The sequence below is a fragment of the Armigeres subalbatus genome, chromosome 1, assembly GCF_024139115.2.
Source record: "Armigeres subalbatus isolate Guangzhou_Male chromosome 1, GZ_Asu_2, whole genome shotgun sequence".
NCBI classification, from domain to species: Eukaryota; Metazoa; Arthropoda; class Insecta; order Diptera; family Culicidae; genus Armigeres; species Armigeres subalbatus.
The window spans coordinates 126,818,467-126,837,404 of record NC_085139.1 but is presented as its reverse complement, the minus strand read 5'-3'; the positions used below and the strand labels follow the sequence as shown (position 1 = coordinate 126,837,404).

At 40.8% G+C, this 18,938-nt stretch overlaps 1 protein-coding gene across 1 annotated transcript in view; it reads right to left on the bottom strand.

Annotated features, from left to right (window-relative positions):
• Window positions 1–9,015, bottom strand: part of LOC134206135 (protein O-mannosyl-transferase 2) — a 65,243-nt gene extending 56,228 nt beyond the window's left edge. The window contains exons 1-2 of the mRNA XM_062681824.1: window positions 8,706–9,015; window positions 8,075–8,348 (exon numbers count right to left, since the gene is read on the bottom strand). Of these exons, the coding sequence (XP_062537808.1) occupies window positions 8,075–8,348; window positions 8,706–8,812 (381 nt within the window). The 5' untranslated portion in view covers window positions 8,813–9,015. The remainder of the gene's footprint in view (window positions 1–8,074; window positions 8,349–8,705) is intronic.
• Window positions 9,016–18,938: the final 9,923 nt, after the last annotated feature.

Below are 18,938 nucleotides of genomic sequence, written 5' to 3'. Positions count from 1 at the left end.
AGAATTTCTGTCTCGAGAGGCCTTAATTAAAAGAAGGTATTATCTCCTCCATTCTCATTACACCGGACATACGCGATCATTTAAAGAAGGCGTTGTTTCATTCTTTCACTTTTTCCAGACAAACGAGTTCATTTAAAGAAGGGGCTATCTATCTTTTTTGCCTTATACCGGGCAAATGTGTTCATTCGAGGAAGACATTATCACTTTCTTTCTTTCCCTTAATACCGGGAGATGCCATCATCTAAAAAAAGAATTATCTCCTACCGTCATCTTATACCGGACAAACGCGTTCATTTTAAGAAGACATTCCCTTGGCTTTAAACCGGGCAGATGCGTTCATCATACCAAGCAAACTTATTAATTTAAAGAAAGCAATGTCTCCTCACTTCGTCTTATACAGATCAAATGCATTAATTCAAAGAAAGGATTGCCTTCTTTCTTCATCTTCAATGGCTTTACATTCAATCTGAAACTTGAGCTGTTTTTCAACTTAGTGTTCTACTATTATTTCCACAGTTATCGAAAGCTTTCCGGTACCTGCCAGTTGCATGAATGTCTTGTGTAGCAAGTACAATGTATATACTGTGCACAAGGAGCCCAAAATGCTTTCCACCCTGAAGCATCTTAGGCCGCACCGAGAATCGAACTGGCAACCTCCGGATCGGCAATCATACGTCTTTGCTCGCATGGCTTACTTAATACCCATCGCCTTGTGCGGCATTCAAAAAGAGGGAGATGTATTCGGGGAAATGTTACATTCGGGGAGTTGATCCATTCGGGGAAATGTTACATTCGGGAAATTGTTACATTCGGGGAATTGTTATTCGGGGAAATTGCATTCGGGGAAATTGCATTCGGGGAATTGTTATTCGGGGAATTGTCGTACAATCATTTTCTGATGGAATTCCTAAGAGAATTTTCTAAAGGACTTTCCGAGAAAATTCCTGAAGTAGTGTAGGAAAGTGTAGTAGGAACCTTTTAACAAAACTTTGAGCAAATCCCCAGACATTTCGAAAAAAATTCTAACAGTATTTCCAAAATGCATCAGCGGCTGCTTCCGCATCTTCCTCGATTGCACACCCCAGAGCTAACGTCATGTTCCAGGTTCTCTGCAAGTTCTTTTCCTGGTCTCTCTTCCTGCATACGCACTATATGTCCAACCCACTGTAATCTGCCTTATTTTATCAACCTGCCTATGTATGTATACTGTATAGTATACAAAAACTTGGTTTAACTCGTGGTTCATTCATTCGTCTGCTCCATTTACAATTTTCCACCACGCTCCCAAGTATTGAGCACAGTATTTTCAACTCAAACACTTTGAGAATTTGATAATCTGCATCTTTTAACGTCCATGATTCATGGCCGTACAGGACGACTGAACGAATCAACGATGTGTACAGAGCTAGTGTTGTCAGTGTCTGTAGGTAGCTTCATGAAGTTACAAAATAATTTTCCGGAGGAATTTTCAAAGGATTACCTTGAGGAATTCTCTTTTAAATTGCTTAAAGCAGTTTTGGAAGAACAATTATTGTCAAGGAACTTGCTAAGGAATTCCTAGAGGAATTACTAAAAAAAAATTCCGAAGGAATATCAAATTGATTTACAAAAAAATCCAAAGCAAAACTTTGAAACTGACAGCTAACAAACGCTATTTTTGACGGAATATCAGTTATTTATTTTGCTGGCGCACGGCTGTGCGAATTTTTGCCGAGCTGCAGAAATAAAAACTGAGTGTGTAAAGAACTCCTTACAAATTATCTGTAGATATTTCAAAAAGAAGGATTTTCAGAAGGTATATCCAAATTTCTGAACGAAGTCTTGACGGAATGTCCAAAGGAATTTTCGGAGATATCTAAGACTGTCAGAATTTCTTCAGGAGTTACTTTGAAAAAAAAACCTGCAGGGACTTCTACGGATATTCCTTCAGGAACTTGTTCAGGAATTCTTAAGAAAATTTCGTCCTAGAACTTTTCCAAGGAATTCCAAAAGAGTTCTTAGAAGAATTTCTTGAGGAATTTTCGGGAAAACGCCTTAACGATTTTCCCGAGGTTTTCTTAAACAAATTTCTGAAGGAACTTTTTCCGAACTAGAAATTTCAGAATATAGCTGAGAGAATTTTCGAAAGACTTTCTGGAATACGTTTCCAGAGGAGTTTTTGTAGAACTTCTTGAGGTAATATCCGAGGGAATTCCTGGACGAATCTCCATAGGATTTTTTGGAGAATTACAAAAAAAGAGAGGAGAAATCTAGGAATTACTTCAGAAATACCAGTAGGCATTTCCTCTAAAATTCTATTAAATTTTTTTCATAAATTCCTTTGAGAATTCCTCCGGAAATTCCTTCAGAAATTCCTTTAGGGGTTGTCCATAAACCACGTAGACTTTTGAGGAGGAGGGGGTTCAAAAAATTCTACGTCTGTCTACGAAGGGGGGCAGGGGTATACGAAAAGTCTACGTAGACTCTTTTTATTTATTTTTATTTTTTTTACTAAAATATCTTTTGATTTTCGGCAGCGTTTGGGTTTTGGGTTTTCTACAAATTTGAACCGGCATGAAGAATTATAATTCAGATGCGTGACAGATTTTAAGCAGTGGCGCGCCTATGCAAGTGCTGGTGGCGGTGGCGCACACCTCTAGGAGGAATCAAATCCAACAGAAATTAAATTAATTGGCTTCGAGATTTGGTTTCAGGAGCTATGGACAGGTTGAATTTGATTTCGTTTTGATATTGTTGTTGATATTGATATTGAGTTGGATTTTGTTCAGTTTGATTTTATTAGGTTTGAAATTTGAATTTTACTGTAGTGTTTACAATGGATTTGAAAATGGATTTGTATATCTGGATTGCTGAAAACGTGGTTGATTTCCAATTTTTTTCCAATCACATATGACATTTTGTTAAATTTGAAAAAGTCTACCTAGGCTTCAACGGGGTGGGGGAGGGGTTTTGAAAAAGTCTACTAGGGGGGAAGGGGGGGAGGGGGTTAAAATGTGAAAATTCGGCCTACGTGGTTTGCGGGAAGTTGTTTAGAAATACTTTCATTATCTCTTAAAGTAGTTCAAACGGGAATTACTTTCGAAAATCCATTCAGGCTATCTTTTAAAAATGCCTTCGGAAATACATTTGTAAATTCCTGCACAAAACCCTCCAAAAATTTCTCCAAAAACTTCTCTAAAAAATCATTTAAGAGCTCCTAAAAAAATTTCCTTGAATAATCTAAAAAAAACTCCACCAAGAATTCTTTTGGATATTTCACCAGGGATTTCTTTAAAAGTTTCTTCGAAAAGCCTCCGGGATTCCTTCTTAGATTTCTTCTAGGAAATCCATTGAAAATTAATTAGATAATGAAATAGTTTTCGGTGGAGTTGCTAATTGCGTTTTTGAAAAAATAAAACAAATAAATTAAACAACTAACACTGACAAAATCCGAAGGTATTACTGAAAGAATTTCGTAAAGAACCCATGAAGGCATTTTCGATAGAATTCCTGCAGGAAGTTATGGAAGAATTGTCGGAGAATGTTTTAAAGGAATTGCTGGAAGAAGTTCTGAAGAAATTCCTTAGGAAAATTTGGAAGAAATCCCTTATGCAAACTCTGGAAGAATTTATTTGAAGAATTCATAGAATAATTGCCGAAGAAATTCATGAGGAGGTATTCTTTTAAAAAATTGAAGAGTTGCTAAACAGTTTTTGAAGAAACTCCAAACGGAATATCTTGAGAAATATATTAAGAAATTGTTTCAGTAATTTCTACGAAAATGTTAAGAATTCCTTAGGAAAATCGTTAATTTCCTAAGGAATTCTTAACATTTTCGTAGAAATTACTGAAACATTTTTTTTGTTTGCATTCCATAAGGAATTTCCTGAAAAAATTCGTGAAGAATTTTCTGAAGAAATCCGTAATGGAATTTCTGAAAGAATTTTCGGAGAAATTTTGTAAGACATTTCCGGAAGAATACATAAAGTAATTTTCCAAGGTTTTTTATTGAAACTTTTCGGAGGAATATCTGGAGGAATTTACTAGGAAATATACCAAGTGGTTTTGGCGCTTTGGGGATGTATTCAAGCCTTTACAAAAGCTTATGTGCCACAACAAACATAATTTGTGAGTCACCTACAGACAGTGTTGTCTTACACTCTGTGCAAGAAATTCTGCCCTTTGATTTTACTCCATCTAAACGATGGATATTTAGTAAATTCAAATAGCCTTCTATAAGTTGCACTTACTTAGTAAAGATTGTAAAATCGTTTGGATGGAGTAAAATCAAAGAGCAGTTTTTTTTGCACAGAGTGTAGGACAAAACTGCCTACAGATTTAGGTGCCCGACTGAATGAGGCTTTGGCTCCAATTCGAATTCCAAAGACCATTTCAACATTTTTTGTACTATTCTACTTAGTAGATTAAATCTACTAGATACAGCCTAATTCAAATTCACAACTAATCAACCAACCAATTCATTATTCAATGTTTGTCACCACACTGTCTTAGAGGCACCATCACTTGAGGTAGATTTGAAATTGAATTCTGACAAGTTCCACCTCAACAACATTCTAACAACTAACTAACAACAACAATCATAACACGAGCAAGGATGTTATCGATCATTTAGTAATCTGCCTTCGATCATCTAATAGTTTGTCAATTTATCATTCCAGAGGCCTAATTTCAAAATGTGTTGTATGGTGGACTTTTAGTGCGAAGGTTTTTCAACAACTCTCCTTAACAGGTCGTTGTTCGAATTCCACTATTAAAGGAGTTACGGTGCTAGTTGCTACACTTATACTAAATGATAACAAAATATGCAATTTAATCTAAGTTACTGCTATTAGCGCTATAGCTCCATTATTAGTGAAATTCAAACAACGAACTGTTAGGCAGAGTTGTAGATAAACCTTTGCACTAGAAGTCCACCATACAACACATTTTGAAATTTAGCTTCTGGAATGAGTTATTGACAAACTACTAAATGATCGAAGGCAGATTACTAAATGATCGATAACATCCTTGAACACGAGTTTAGTACTATTCCAATCAATTTCACCACGTTGTATTGTCTTATAAATACGTATTTCGTCTCTGTAAGGCCATCTTCAGTGTCTCTTATTTTACTCGACTCGACTCAAGTTAATTGATTTTTTTTATTACGATTAGTCGTCGGCGTGGAAAAATTATGAGTAAAACCACCGGCGGCGCGGCGCGGCGGCGCACAGGTCTATACCCAGCCGCTCATAGCCACTAGGGCTCTAACGCTGCAGAGCTTTTGAGTCCCGCCGGACTTACGAAGTTTGCCAATAAAGCCCTTTCCGTTCGCCGAGCTTTTCTTCGCTCTTGTCAGAAATGGGGTATCCAATGCTGAAAAACCATACCCCTACCGCTAAAATAGTATTCTTCGATCTGGTCAATCAACCCTGGACCAATCAAACTTTTCCCGACGAATGGCTCTTCAGCCACGTTATTCCGATACCTAAAAACAGTATCTCATTCCGCGACGCGGTTGATGTGCATCAAAGGTCGTCGAGAGGTTGGTTAACCGTAGGCTGCGTGAAAAGCTTGAGTCTGACGGAAGACTTGGGGAAAGGACGTACTCCAAAGCGCCTTTGACCAAGGGAAACACGTCGATCTAGTTTTTCTGGATATTTCAAAGGCGTTTAACCGCACTTGGACCCCACTAGTGCTAAAGCAGCTGGTGGACTGGGGTTTCACAGGCTACATCCTTGCTTTTGTGCACAACTTCCTCATCCGCCGGTCCTTACGGGTCTTTATCGGCAATTCCGCCTCCAGAACCTTTCCAGAGGAGACTGGGGTCCCGCAGTAGGTCTGCTCTGGCAGTAGCCCTGTTTCTAGTTGCCATGAATGGAGGCTTCAATGGCCTCCTCAAGAACATCTACATCTTCGTCTACGCGGACGACATCCTGCTTGTGATAGTCGGAGACACTCCGGCGCGAACACGTATCCGAGCTCAAGCAACGGTTAGTGCAGTTCATCGGTATGCCTCGTCAGTCGGCTTCACCATGTCGGCCAGAAAAAGCGTCCGCGGCCATGTGTGCAATGGACGACATTGTCTCTCCGGCTCTAGTCTTAAGATTAATGGGCAGCTAATCCCAAAACGGAAACTCGTCAAGGTCCTCAGAGTCTCCATCGACCGAGGACTGACCTTCGTTTCTCATTTCCAAGCGGTCAAAGTCGGCTGCAAATCAAGGATCAACCTTGTTAAAACTTTATCAAGACCGCATAGGACGTGCAACAGGGCCACTCGGTATCGTATCTGCCAAGTGCTGATTGACAGCAGAATCCTGTACGGACTGGAACTGACTTGTGTAGCACGTTGTGAGCTTGTCAACATACTCTCCCCAGTCTTCAACCAATACCTCCGCATAGCTTCCGGACTTCTTCCTTCCACGCCCACTGAGGCTGTCTGCTCCGAAGCAGGTGTGCTCCCATTTCGCCATCGTGCGCAAGCGGCTATTTGCCTAAAAGCCGCAGCACATGCTTCCGCCACATCCGCAACCATAGGAATCTTCTTCTTGTTCAAGGGGACCTGGCTAGGGTCCACTGACATGGAGCTGGCACTTCTCCACAGCCAGTGTGAACAGCTCTATTGCGAGGCGCTTTAAAAGAGGGGACAACACGGAAGCTCTTCGAAGTTCGGTCGCCGAGTTGCTAAACACCGAGTTTAGGAACCATGAGCATCGATAAACTGACGGTTCCCTTTCGAGAACAGGGGTCGGCTTACTGAGAGCAACCTAACGGTCTGGGATAGCCTTCCTGCACAATGTAGCGTCTTCTCGGCGGAAACAGTAGCTCTGTTGATTGCCGTTACTACCCCCTCCGACAAACCGGTCATAGTTCTGACTGATTCTGCCAGCGCCATCACCCATGGATCCAGGCTATCCTCACTAGCGAACAACAATCGACAATTTTCGCCTTTATTCCCGGACACTGTGGGGTGCCAGGTAATGTCACTGCAGATATTCTGGCTGGAGTCGGTCACCAAGGCCGGCGTTTCACAACATCGATTCCCTCGGCTGACGTTAAAGCCTGGATCAAAAAGATCGTCAGCCAGGATTGGGAAAACCAAGGGGCCGCTTTCAAAACTACGCAATTGCAGAAGGTCAAGGGATCCGCAGCACCCTGGAACGACATGCCCAGTCTCAAGGACAAGCAAGTAATCTTCCGCCTCCGCACCGGCCACACCCAATTCTCACTAATTTTGGCGGAAGGCCCTTCCTTCTTTCCGGTACTATAAGCGTTTCCTCCCCAATTTCACTAACATCGTCTCCTCATCTTGCTACCAACCGACTAAGTCCTGTGCATCAGGAATACGAAAGTTGTTGCTCTCAGAGTGAGCCACGCCGAGCCAGTTCTGCATTAAAGCCTTGCAAAATCTGTATAAAATTATGTCCTATCCGAGTTTTGTGTTAAAATTTAACAATTTTAAATTATTTAAAAATAGTATCTGTATAGAGAGCTTACATTTCTTGTATAAAACCCTTGCAGTATTTTATAAGTTTAAATTTTATACACACATATCAAGATATATTGTTTGGCTTTTTAGCTTTGGGACGATTCAAATATGACGTCCGCTACTTTTTGAGATTTCTGGACCCCTTCTCCCACCTCTGTCACGCTATTTTGTATACCTAGTATATGTACTGTCCTAAAATCTTAGACCCCCTCCTCCCTTAAAACATGTGACATCATTTTTGAACGACCCCTTTTCATTCATTTGGTCGATATGATGAATACATAGGAACAATGAGATATTGAACTGCAAGAATAAGAAAATTATTTTGAGCTTTTTAGTGGAATGTTTTCACCTGTCATAAGACGAGTTTATACAATCCCATTGAATTCCACCACTTAATTGTATCTTGACAGATACGTATTTCGACCTCAAAGGTAAGGCCGTCTTCAGTGTCTCGTACTTGACTCGACAAGAATAACTCTGTCTACCGTATGCAGATGTTCTTTTTCAACGATTTGAACTTCATAATCATTGAGCCCTTTTGATTCTATACATTGATATGTACCATCAGGAGAATATAAGGAATGTAGCACAATAAATACTTACGATTCTCATGCCTTCATAGTGCGTCCCGTTGTATTTGTCACCCGGCTTATCGAACGGATACTTCCCATCATACCCCGTTAGGTATCCAGATAATCCAATCAACATCTTTCCCAGTGGTGGATGGACATCGAAGAAAAACGTCCGATTGATGTACCAGCTGCCCATTTTACCAAAATGTGTCTCATCCCAGCAGACATGATCCGGCACCGTCACATTGTAGAATCTCGTTCCCAGAGTTAGAGCTAGTATCGCTCCGAACACGATCCACCAGTTCCTGAAATACACGCGGCATCATTGCAATTTACTTCCAAGTAGACAATAAAGGTTTTTGTGAATGTCAAAGAGCTATGAAACCGGTATTAATCTAAGCACACCGAATTGCAAACATGTACCATGCTCAATGGCCATCTGACTGTTGAATCATCATACCATCGCAGCATCTTCATTCAACGCGTATTGCGTAAAGGCGCAGAGAGCCATTCAGATCGGCAAGCTAATATTTGCTTTAACATCTTTCACTTTCGTTGCGACACTATCGTGGTATCTTCTACTACCGTAACCAGTTTTAACAGATTTAGACATTCATTTCCAGATATTGTTCTTAGACTAAAATAGCCTAACAATAACTTACAGATCGGGTTTCTTGATCTCTGATGTAATACTTCCATCATGCTTCATAGACGATGGCTTCGATTGATTTTGCACATCACTTTTGAAACTTTCCTTTTCACTTTTCATTTCCGTGATATCAATTATCACATTTACCAAACTATCACCATAGAACACGTTTCCTTCTCCTTGAATTCAGATAAGGCTTTTAAGCATAAACAAACGTTGACGTTTCTGGCCAACTAATAAACTTCGACAGGCGAAAGGCAGCGCACCTTTCCACGATCGCGAAGACCAACACCGTTTTATGGCTTACGACTTGCTCGCTGGCTGGTTGCGTGTGAACTGGCTCGATCGCTGCAGTGCCTCGTATCTGCTTTGTAGGGAGTTGGCGTATAGGAAGTTCGAACCAAAACAAAAGAAACGATCGTTTGAGTATAGCTTCGCGGAGCTTAAGCCGCTTACGCGGTTTAACACAGATACATGTAAAATAATATGTGTTATGTCGCTGGTTGGCTTGGGATGCTTAAAGTTACAGTGATAGCTTAAAATCTTTTTCGTTTGTCTAAACTTACTTATTGTCTCGGCAATATATCAAATATTCAACTTTTTGGCTATCTCGTGAGTCGTGACTAAGTGCACGTTAGAGCTCCAAACAAAAACTGTTTATAGGAAGTCCTGAGACCCATCGTTTTAATTCAATTGATGTGCGCGCTTCTTTTTAATAGGAAGTCAAATTTTTCTTGTAAAAATAGAAGAGTAAAACAGTCCTTTGGCAATGCATCGGAGCCTTAGCAACACCGTTGTCTTGTTTTAGAATATCACCAGTAAAACCCGGGATTTAGTTCTATCTACAAAACCATTTCAAGCCAGAGATTTTGTTCGGTGATAAGAATATCCGTGTGTTCCTCTTACTACCATTGTAATTGTTCACCAGTTCATGAACAGTTAGTACGTGTTAAAGCCCCAAACTCGATTTTTCCAGCAGTCAGTTCAGTCTAGGAAAATGGCGCCGGTTTTTGAACTAATTGCTTGAAAAGTTACTTCCACTATTGCGAATTTTGCGCCGTGTTCGACTCCCATGCAAAAAATATTGTCCCACCAAAATATGTTCTCACCAGTTTCTCCATATATGGATTACGTCTCCACTGCAAGAAAAAGCTTTTTGGAATGTGAGAAAAGGTGCAAGAATGATGTTTTGTATTGTGCTTTCGATAATTTCTATACAATTGGACGTGTGAGCATTTGTTTTGGTACTTCGAGAAATTTGCACGGTAGTCTATTCTGCAATGACAGAAGCAATAATTTGTCCTATGTTGATCGACAAACTCTTTAAGATTTTGCACAACTATTAATAACAATTGAATAAAGGCGCTAAACTATTGAAAAAATGAATTTCACCTGGCACTTTTGAAACTTGTTATACACAGTTAATTGCGTACATTTAGTCTATTAGTCATCTAGCGCGTGAATTGATAATGGTTAAAAATCAAGTTCGAAAAATGATAGGCAAGGAACCTATAATTACTGTTCTGAGTCGCTGCACTATAATACGTAATTCTACGTTGATTTTGCGGTCATGTCTCTGATACAACCTTCTATTTTTTTTTAAATCTATGGATCATACGGCCAAACTTATGGATCATATCACCAAAATTATGAATCATTTCAGCCTAGCGATAAGAAGCGCGGCTTTAAAGCAAGACCATGCTGAGGGTGGCTGGGTTCGATTCTCGGTGCCGGTCTAGACAATTTTCGGTTTGGAACTTGTCTCCACTTCTCTTGACATAAAAGTATTATCGTGTTAGCCTCATGATATACGAATGCAGAAATGGTAACTTGGCTTAGAATCCTTGCGGTTAATAACTGTGGACGTGCTGAATGAACACTAAGCAGCGAGGCGGCTCTGTCCCAATAATGTAAATGTAATGTAAATAAGAAGAAGACGGGAGTGGCCTGTGTAGTACATTTAAGTCATCTTCATTCGGCTCGGTTCATGGCTGCACGTCGCCAGCCGTCAGAGAGTCCGCAAATCGACCTCCACATGATCGATCCACGTTGCGCACCGCGCTCCTCGCCTTTTTGTGCCTGTCGGATCGTTGTCGAGAACCATTTTCACCGGATTACTATCCGACATTCTGGATACGTGCCCGGCCCATCGCAGTCGTCCGGTCTCACAGTGTGAACAATGGATGGTTCTCCCAACAGCTGACGCAACTCGTGATTCATTCGCCTCCTCCACATACCGTTCGCCATCTGAACCCCACAATAGACGGTGCGCAGCGAAAACTCCAAGTGCGTGTTGGTTCTCCACGAGCATTGTCCAGGTCTCGTGTCCGTAGAGGACTGAGCCTAAGTACAAGAATTCTTCGACCACCTCGATTTCGTCACAACCGGTACAACTTCGTGGTAGATGCCTCGCGTTGTCTTCTCTTGACCCTCTTTCTATCATGTACATCGTCTTCAACGTGTTGATGACTAGTCCAAACCGGTTAGCTTCACCCTTCAGTCTGATGTAGGCTTCCTCCATCCTTTCAAAGTTGCCCAATCTTCGCAATCAAGCATCCAAAAGATATTCAATTTGCAAAAAAGAGCTAACCGCAGTGGAGGTTGGTACTCGGATTCTGATGGCTTTTCAGCAAACGTGACCTTTAAGTGGTCTTGTTGTGTAGGGGTTATCACGCCTATCTAGAGAGTAGGAGGTTGTGGGTTCGAGTCCCTCCAAGACACGTGAATTCTTTTTCGCAAATTTCATATCAATTTGTCCATTTCGAAACATGTGCTGTGCATATGCATAGCCAAGATACCGTCGTGCGGGGCTTCTTTTGACTCCGGGGGCTACTGTGGATTTTTGATTTTTTGAAAAAAATAAACGGAAAAAATACCAAATTTGAAACAGAAAGTTGTCATCCTACTATCAACAAGACACCCGATTGGTGATAATTTATAATTTTATAATAATTTTCGTTATAATCCTTGTTTCGAAATGTCCAAAGTAACCCCTGATTTTTCAAAAGAAGACGACGGCACAAAAAAAATGATTTTCGTACGACCGAGTTTCCGAATAATATGCTCTTAATTGCTATTAGTAGATAACGATCAACGATAAAAAAGAGACAAAAACCTCTTCGAAGCAGACTACATCGCTCCATTCCATTTGCCAACAATCGACTACAGTATACTCCCGCTGATTCGACAAATGTATGACCGGACTATCGAGGTTTCTCTCGTTAATCCGACTGTCAAATCCATACAAATGAACCAAAACAAAATCACAGCACAAATTTGAAAACTATCAACTTACCTACCTGGATACCTGATTGCCTACAGCGTTGATACACCAGGGTCCCCATGTCCGATTCCAGCGCGTGCAGCCAGCGTGTTCGTGGCCTTTCACGAAGTCACCGTCCCCTATCTGGTGCTCTGTTGAATATTGTTTTCGCTATTCTTTCTTCCGACATTCGCACCAAGTGACTAGCCCACTGAAGTTTGCCGTATTTTATACGATTCACAATATTTTTTCTTTGTATACAGCTCATGATTCATGCGTCTGCGCCACACACCATTTTCTCGTTTCCCTCCGAGTATTATACGCAGCACTTTTCACTTGAAAACCACGAAAGCTCTCCGGTAGGCCTCTTTTAACGTCCATGCTTATAAAGGGCCACTGGTAGAACCAGAGTTTTGTATAGGGCAAATTGCGTTTCCGTCTGCATGCTGCGGGACCTAAGCTGGTAACGTAATCCGTAAAAGGCATTATTTGCAGCAGCAATGCGTCTTTTCACTTCACGGGAAACGTCATTGTCGCATGTCACAAGCGTTCCAAGGTAAGCAAATTCTCCAACAACTTCAAACACATCCCCATCAAGTACTACCTCAGTACCAACACCACTAGGTCTTGCTCTATCTCTACCTGCCACCATGTACTTTATCTTGGTAGAGTTTATGGTCAAGCCTATCCTCGCCGTTTCCCTCTTCAGTGGGACAAAAGCTTCCACTTAATTTATTTAGTCTACGTCTAAACAGATAACACTGAATCAACAATTTGACGCCACAATACACGGTTCGAGGCAGCATCTCTCCATCCTCGGATACGCCCCACGCTCGCCAAGTCGTTTTGCACCTGGTCTGCCCATCTCGCTCGTTGCGCTCCACGCCGTCTCGTACCTGCCGGATCGGAAGCGAACACCATCTTTGCAGGGTTGCTGTCCGGCATTCTTTCAACATGTCCTGCCCATCGTACCTTTCCGGCTTTAGCTACCTTCTGGATACTGGGTTCGCCGTAGAGCTGGGTAAGCTCGTGGTTCATTCTTCGCCGCCACACACCGTCTTCTTGCACACCGCCAAAGATGGTCCTAAGCACCCGTCTCTCGAATACTCCGAGTGCTTGCAAGTCCTTCTCGAGCATTGTCCATGTTTCATGTCCCCGTCTTGTACATGACACATTTGGTGCGGTGGCGAATCTTTTTTGACCGCAGTTTCTTTTGGAGCCCGTAGTAGGCCAGACTTCCACAGATTATGCGCCTTCGTATTTCACGACTAACATTGTTATCAGCCGTTAGCAAGGATCCGAGGTAGACGAATTCCTCGACCACCTCGAAGGTATCCTCGTCTATCGTAACACTGCTTCCCAGGCGGGACCTGTCGCGCTCGGTTCCGCCCACAAGCATGTACTTTGTCTTTGACGCATTCACCACCAGTCTAACTTTTGTTGCTTCACGTTTCAGGCGGGTGTACAGTTCTGCCACCTTTGCAAATGTTCGGCCGACAATGTCCATGTCATCCGCGAAGCAAATAAATTGACTGGATCTGTTAAAAATCGTACCCCGACTGTTACATCCGGCTCTCCGCATGACACCTTCTAGCGCAATGTTGAACAACAGGCACGAAAGACCATCACCTTGTCTTAGTTCCCGGCGCGATTCGAACGAACTGGAGTGTTTGCCCGAAATCTTCACACAGTTTTGCACACCATACACCGTTGCTTTCATCAGTCTGGTAAGCTTCCCAGGGAAGCTGTTCTTGTCCAAAATTTTCCATATATCTACGCAGTCTATACTGTCGTATGCCGCCTTGAAATCAATGAACAGATGGTGCGTTGGGACCTGGTAATCACGGCATTTTTGAAGGATTTGCCGTACAGTAAAGATCTGGTCCGTTGTCGAGCGGCCGTCAACGAAGCCGGCTTGATACTTCCCACAAACTCATTTACTAATGGTGACAGACGTCGGCGGCGGCATTAAGGATGGTGATCGCTGGAAAGTTCTCACACTCCAGCTTGTCGCCTTTCTTGTAAATGGGGTATATAACCCCTTCCTTTCACTCCTCCGGTAGCTGTTCAGTTTCCCAGATTCTGACTATCAGTTTGTGCAGGCAAGTGACCAGCTCTTGATGAGCTCAGCTCCGATACCATCCTTACCAGCTGCTTTATTGGTCTTTAGCTGTTGGATGGCATCCTTAACTTCCCTCAAGGTGGGGGCTGGTTGGCTTCCATCGTCCGCTGAACTGACGTAGTCATCTCCTCTGCTGCCTTGACTTTCACTGCATGTACTCTCAGCGTCATTCAAATGTTTTTATTTCGTAGTGCTGCTTCCACCTTTCGATAACCATACGTTCGTCCGTCAAGATGCTCCCATCCTTATCCCTGCACCGTGAACATGTGTTATGATATAAAATAAACATTTCGTCAAGTCTGGCAACATTATGTATCAGGTGGCATATTCTTAACACCCCATTTCCACCCACTCCAGTAGTGGTAAACAAAATTTATTCATCGCTGCTGCACTTTTTCGTACCAACTGCATTACTATTATAAACAAGCGATATAGTCATTAATTTTCAAAACAACGTGATGGAGCCTTGAACCTTGAACCTACTTTCCCGTATTCTGTAAAACGTTCTGTGGGCAAACAAGGCAAAGGGTAATTCAGGTGACTGATCAAGTGAAAAAAAACGGCAACACTGTTGGGTATAAGTGCGAAATCTATTCAACCCTTAAATTAAATGCAAATTTCCAAGTGTTTTAAACTCTTAAAATAAAAAGGTCTGTGCGAGACTAGTTGTACTACGTAGCTAGATTCTGAAGAAAATAAAATTGTGCGAAATAATAACGTATAAACGCGAAAACACGATCAGAAAGAATCTCGCAGAATTCTTATAGCAACGGATAATAGCTATTACGTTCATTGTTTCGATATCACTTCGCGTGAAATAGTGCGACGTGAAATATTTCGGTGGATACTTGTAGCGTAACTGCCTGACGATACAGTGATAGTGTGCATTGTGCGACATTCTGTACACTCTCATGATGTCTGATATTGCTTGTATTTGCGTATCCTGCGGAAAAGATGAGAATGACAAGAAGAAACTGATAGAATGCATTTACTGCCACAAATGTGAGCATCTAAAGTGCAAAAACATTATCGGAAATGCGGTACGGAAGATACGAGAACGACCATATTTCTGTTCGCTTGATTGCCAAGAATTTCACCACAGAGAGATGAGCATTGCTTCCACTGAGTCTCAGGTACTGCGAGAACTGCAAATGGTGTTGACAGAAGTGAGGGAAACAAAAACGGAGTTGCAGGGATTGAAAACAACCATTGCAGACATCGAGAAATTCCAAAATTTCGTTTCCTCAAAGTTGGATGATCTACTCACAGAGGTTACTACGCTGAAGGCAGAGTATGGAACACTGAAGTCCCACGTTTCCACGTTATATCAGATGGACGACTCACTGAATAGCAGGATGAACACTCTGGAGACTGATTTTGATAAAATCAACCGAATGGCAATATCGAAGAATGCTGTTCTTCTCGGCATCCCGATGAGGAAGAATGAAGATCCAAAACAAATTGTGTGCAATGTTGCCGCTGCTATGGGGTGTGAGCTGGAGACGGGGTCGGTATTAGAGGCACGACGTCTGATAAAATATAACAACAATGATACGAATCAAGTTCCTTTAAAAGTAACATTCAATAGTGAAACGGTTAAGGAAGAGTTGTTCGACAAAAAGAAGAATCATGGTAAGCTATCCCTGCCACAAATTGATTCAACTTTTACTGATACTGCAAGGGCAGTGGTTTTACGTGATGAGCTAACTGGCTATGGTATCAGGTTGCTGAAAGAAGCGCGGGTCGTACAGGAACAGTTGGACTTCAAGTTTGTTTGGGCTGGGCGCAACGGCGCAATTCTGATGAAGAAAAATGAGTCAGCAAAGGTCGAAGTAATCCGTAGTGTAGTGGATTTGGAAAAAATCAGAAAGTCATCCCAACGACGTCTTGTTCGGGGAATTTCTTCATCCCCAGAGGGTGGACCAGCCCCAAAACGTCGTTAGAAAAAACTTGTGGTACAGTTTTGTGTTTTTAATATAATTTTGCTAAATGGCTTGTAATATTGTATATGAATGTATTGAAGATTGGTTAATAAAACGATATGTTTCAACAAATAAGTCACTCAAAATACTCCAGCTCAATATTAGAGGAATAAATGACCTAATGAAGTTTGATAGTTTCAAAGCGATTCTGCAAAAATACGGTGAGCGTATTGATATTATCATATTGTGTGAGACCTGGCTCAAAGAGGACTGTGTTGGTTTGTACAACATTGAAGGCTATCGAGGAACATTTTCATGCAGATCGAGCTCAAGTGGTGGATTAGCATTTTATGTTCGTGATGATATGAGTACGGAAATTGATTTGAGTAAAGTTAGTGACGGTTTTCATCATATTCGATGTCGTGTTAGCACTTATGGAACACCAATACATATTCATGGAATATACAGACCGCCAAATTACGAAGCAAGAAAATGTCTTTTAGAAATAGAGAGCATGCTGGCCAGTGTACCTAACGATTGTGACTGTATCCTTGTAGGTGATATAAACATTCCTGTTAATATTCAGTCTAATAACATTGTACGTGAATATACGCGACTTTTATCCTCTTACAATGTAGTTGTAACGAATACAGAACCAACAAGGCCTGTAAGCGGAAATGTGTTAGATCATATAGCTTGCTCTAGTGCTATTGTATCTGATGTTGTGAATGAAACTGTTATTGTCGACCTTAGTGATCATTCTTTAATACTTTCTTCAATCAATGTCGAGTGTGAAAAGTCTCAAATGATACTTCACAAAGAAATTGTTAATCATGCTCGATTGAGTGATATTTTCATTCAGTTAATGAACCGCATGCCTCTGAACCTATCAGCAAACAATAAAATCATGTACATTACTGACTCTTACAATTCGTGCTTAAAACATTGCTCCAAATCTATATCAATCAAAGCGAAGGTAAAGGGACATTGTCCCTGGATGTCAATGGACATTTGGTACTTGATTAAGCAAAAAAACAAATTGCTAAAAAAGAAGCGGCATAGGCTGCACGATGAGCGGATAGCAGGATTATTAGAACACGTGTCAAAATTACTTAGCAAGAAGAAAATTCAACACAAAAAAGAGTATTACAATAGACTAATGCGGAAAGGGGATCAAAAATCGGCATGGAATGTGATTAATGATGTTTTAAGCAGAAAGTCGAAGCACAGTAATACATATGAAATAGAAATAGAAGGCCGTTTAGTCAACAATACGGTTGAAGTTTGTAGCATATTTAATGATTACTTTAGTAGTATAGGGGACAATCTAGCATCAGCGATTAGGAAAGATCATAGTATACATCCAATGAACTTGTTACAATACCAACAGAATTCAATGTATTTAAATCCTACTACAAGGAATGAAATCATACAAATAATTCATAATTTGGATGCAAAAAAATCTGCTGGTCATGACAATATTCCAGTATCTTTCGTTAAACTTCATTTTAACTTGTTTGCATCGATTATTGTCGAAATATTCAATGAAATCATTATAACGGGTCAATACCCTGAATCTTTGAAAATAGCCAAAGTAATTCCCGTGTTTAAATCTGGAGACCGTAAGAACTTGAACAACTACCGCCCTATTTCCACACTGTCCGTCATTGATAAGATAATTGAAAAACTGTTAGTAGTTAGGTTGATGGAATATTTGACACGCTACAATATCTTGTTTGAGCATCAATACGGTTTCAGAGAGGGGTCAAGTACCTTAACGGCTTCGTGTGATCTGGTTGATCAAATCTATGATGCATTAGATCATCGGCTTTATGGAGGGGTTATGTTTATTGACTTGAAGAAGGCATTTGACACCGTCGACCACGCTTTGCTCGTTTCGAAACTAGAAGGTTATGGCATAAGGGGACTAGCTGGACTATTGCTTGAGAATTATCTAAAGGACAGAAAACAATTTATATCAATTGGCAAACATAAATCTACAATGCAGTTCATTCGCACAGGAGTTCCTCAAGGCAGCAACTTGGGTCCAATCTTATTCTTGCTCTTTATTAACGATTTGGCAAAGCTACCCTTGTCCGGAAAACTACGACTGTTTGCCGATGATACCAGCATTTTCTACAAAGGATCGGACTGTGGTGTAATATTGCAAGATATTCAACAAGATGCCTCACTACTTCTTGATTACTTCAATTCGAACGTTCTATCTATGAACCTGAAGAAAACTAAGTACATGTTGATTCATTCTTCGAGGAGGCAAATTCCAGCTCACGATCCTGTCGTAATACAAGGGCAAGTATTAGATGAAGTATCAGAGTACACTTTCCTAGGTCTTATAATTGACTCCACAATGAGTTGGAAACCCCATGTTGAGATGCTCAAAAATAAAATCGGGTCTCTATGTGGGATTATGAAGAAAATTTCCGCTTTCTTACCACCTGTTTGCTTAAAAAATATCTATTTTTCATTGGTTCACTCTAGACTCTCGTATCTCGTCTCAAACTGGGGAAATTCAAATAAATCACAACTGAGAGAATTACAAGTTATTCAAAACAGATGTCTCAAATTAATTCTTAAAAAACCCTTTTTGTATCCCACAAATATATTGTACAGTGACAAATCACACTCTGTTTTACCAATTAAGGCTTTGTATGAGTTTCAAATAATGATGCAGATGCATAAAATTGCAACTAACCAGCCCCTACACCACAATTACAGTCTATCAATACTGCAGACAATCAGAGCATCTCGGCAGCAGGGAAACTTCATTCTTCCAAGACCTCGATCAGAATTTGGTCGAAAAAGAATAACATATTATGGTAGTAAACTATATAACACCTTGCCTTTAACGATAAAAAGATTTCGAGCCTGCAATTTGTTCAAACATAAATTAAACGAATACTTTAAAGATAAAATTAATCA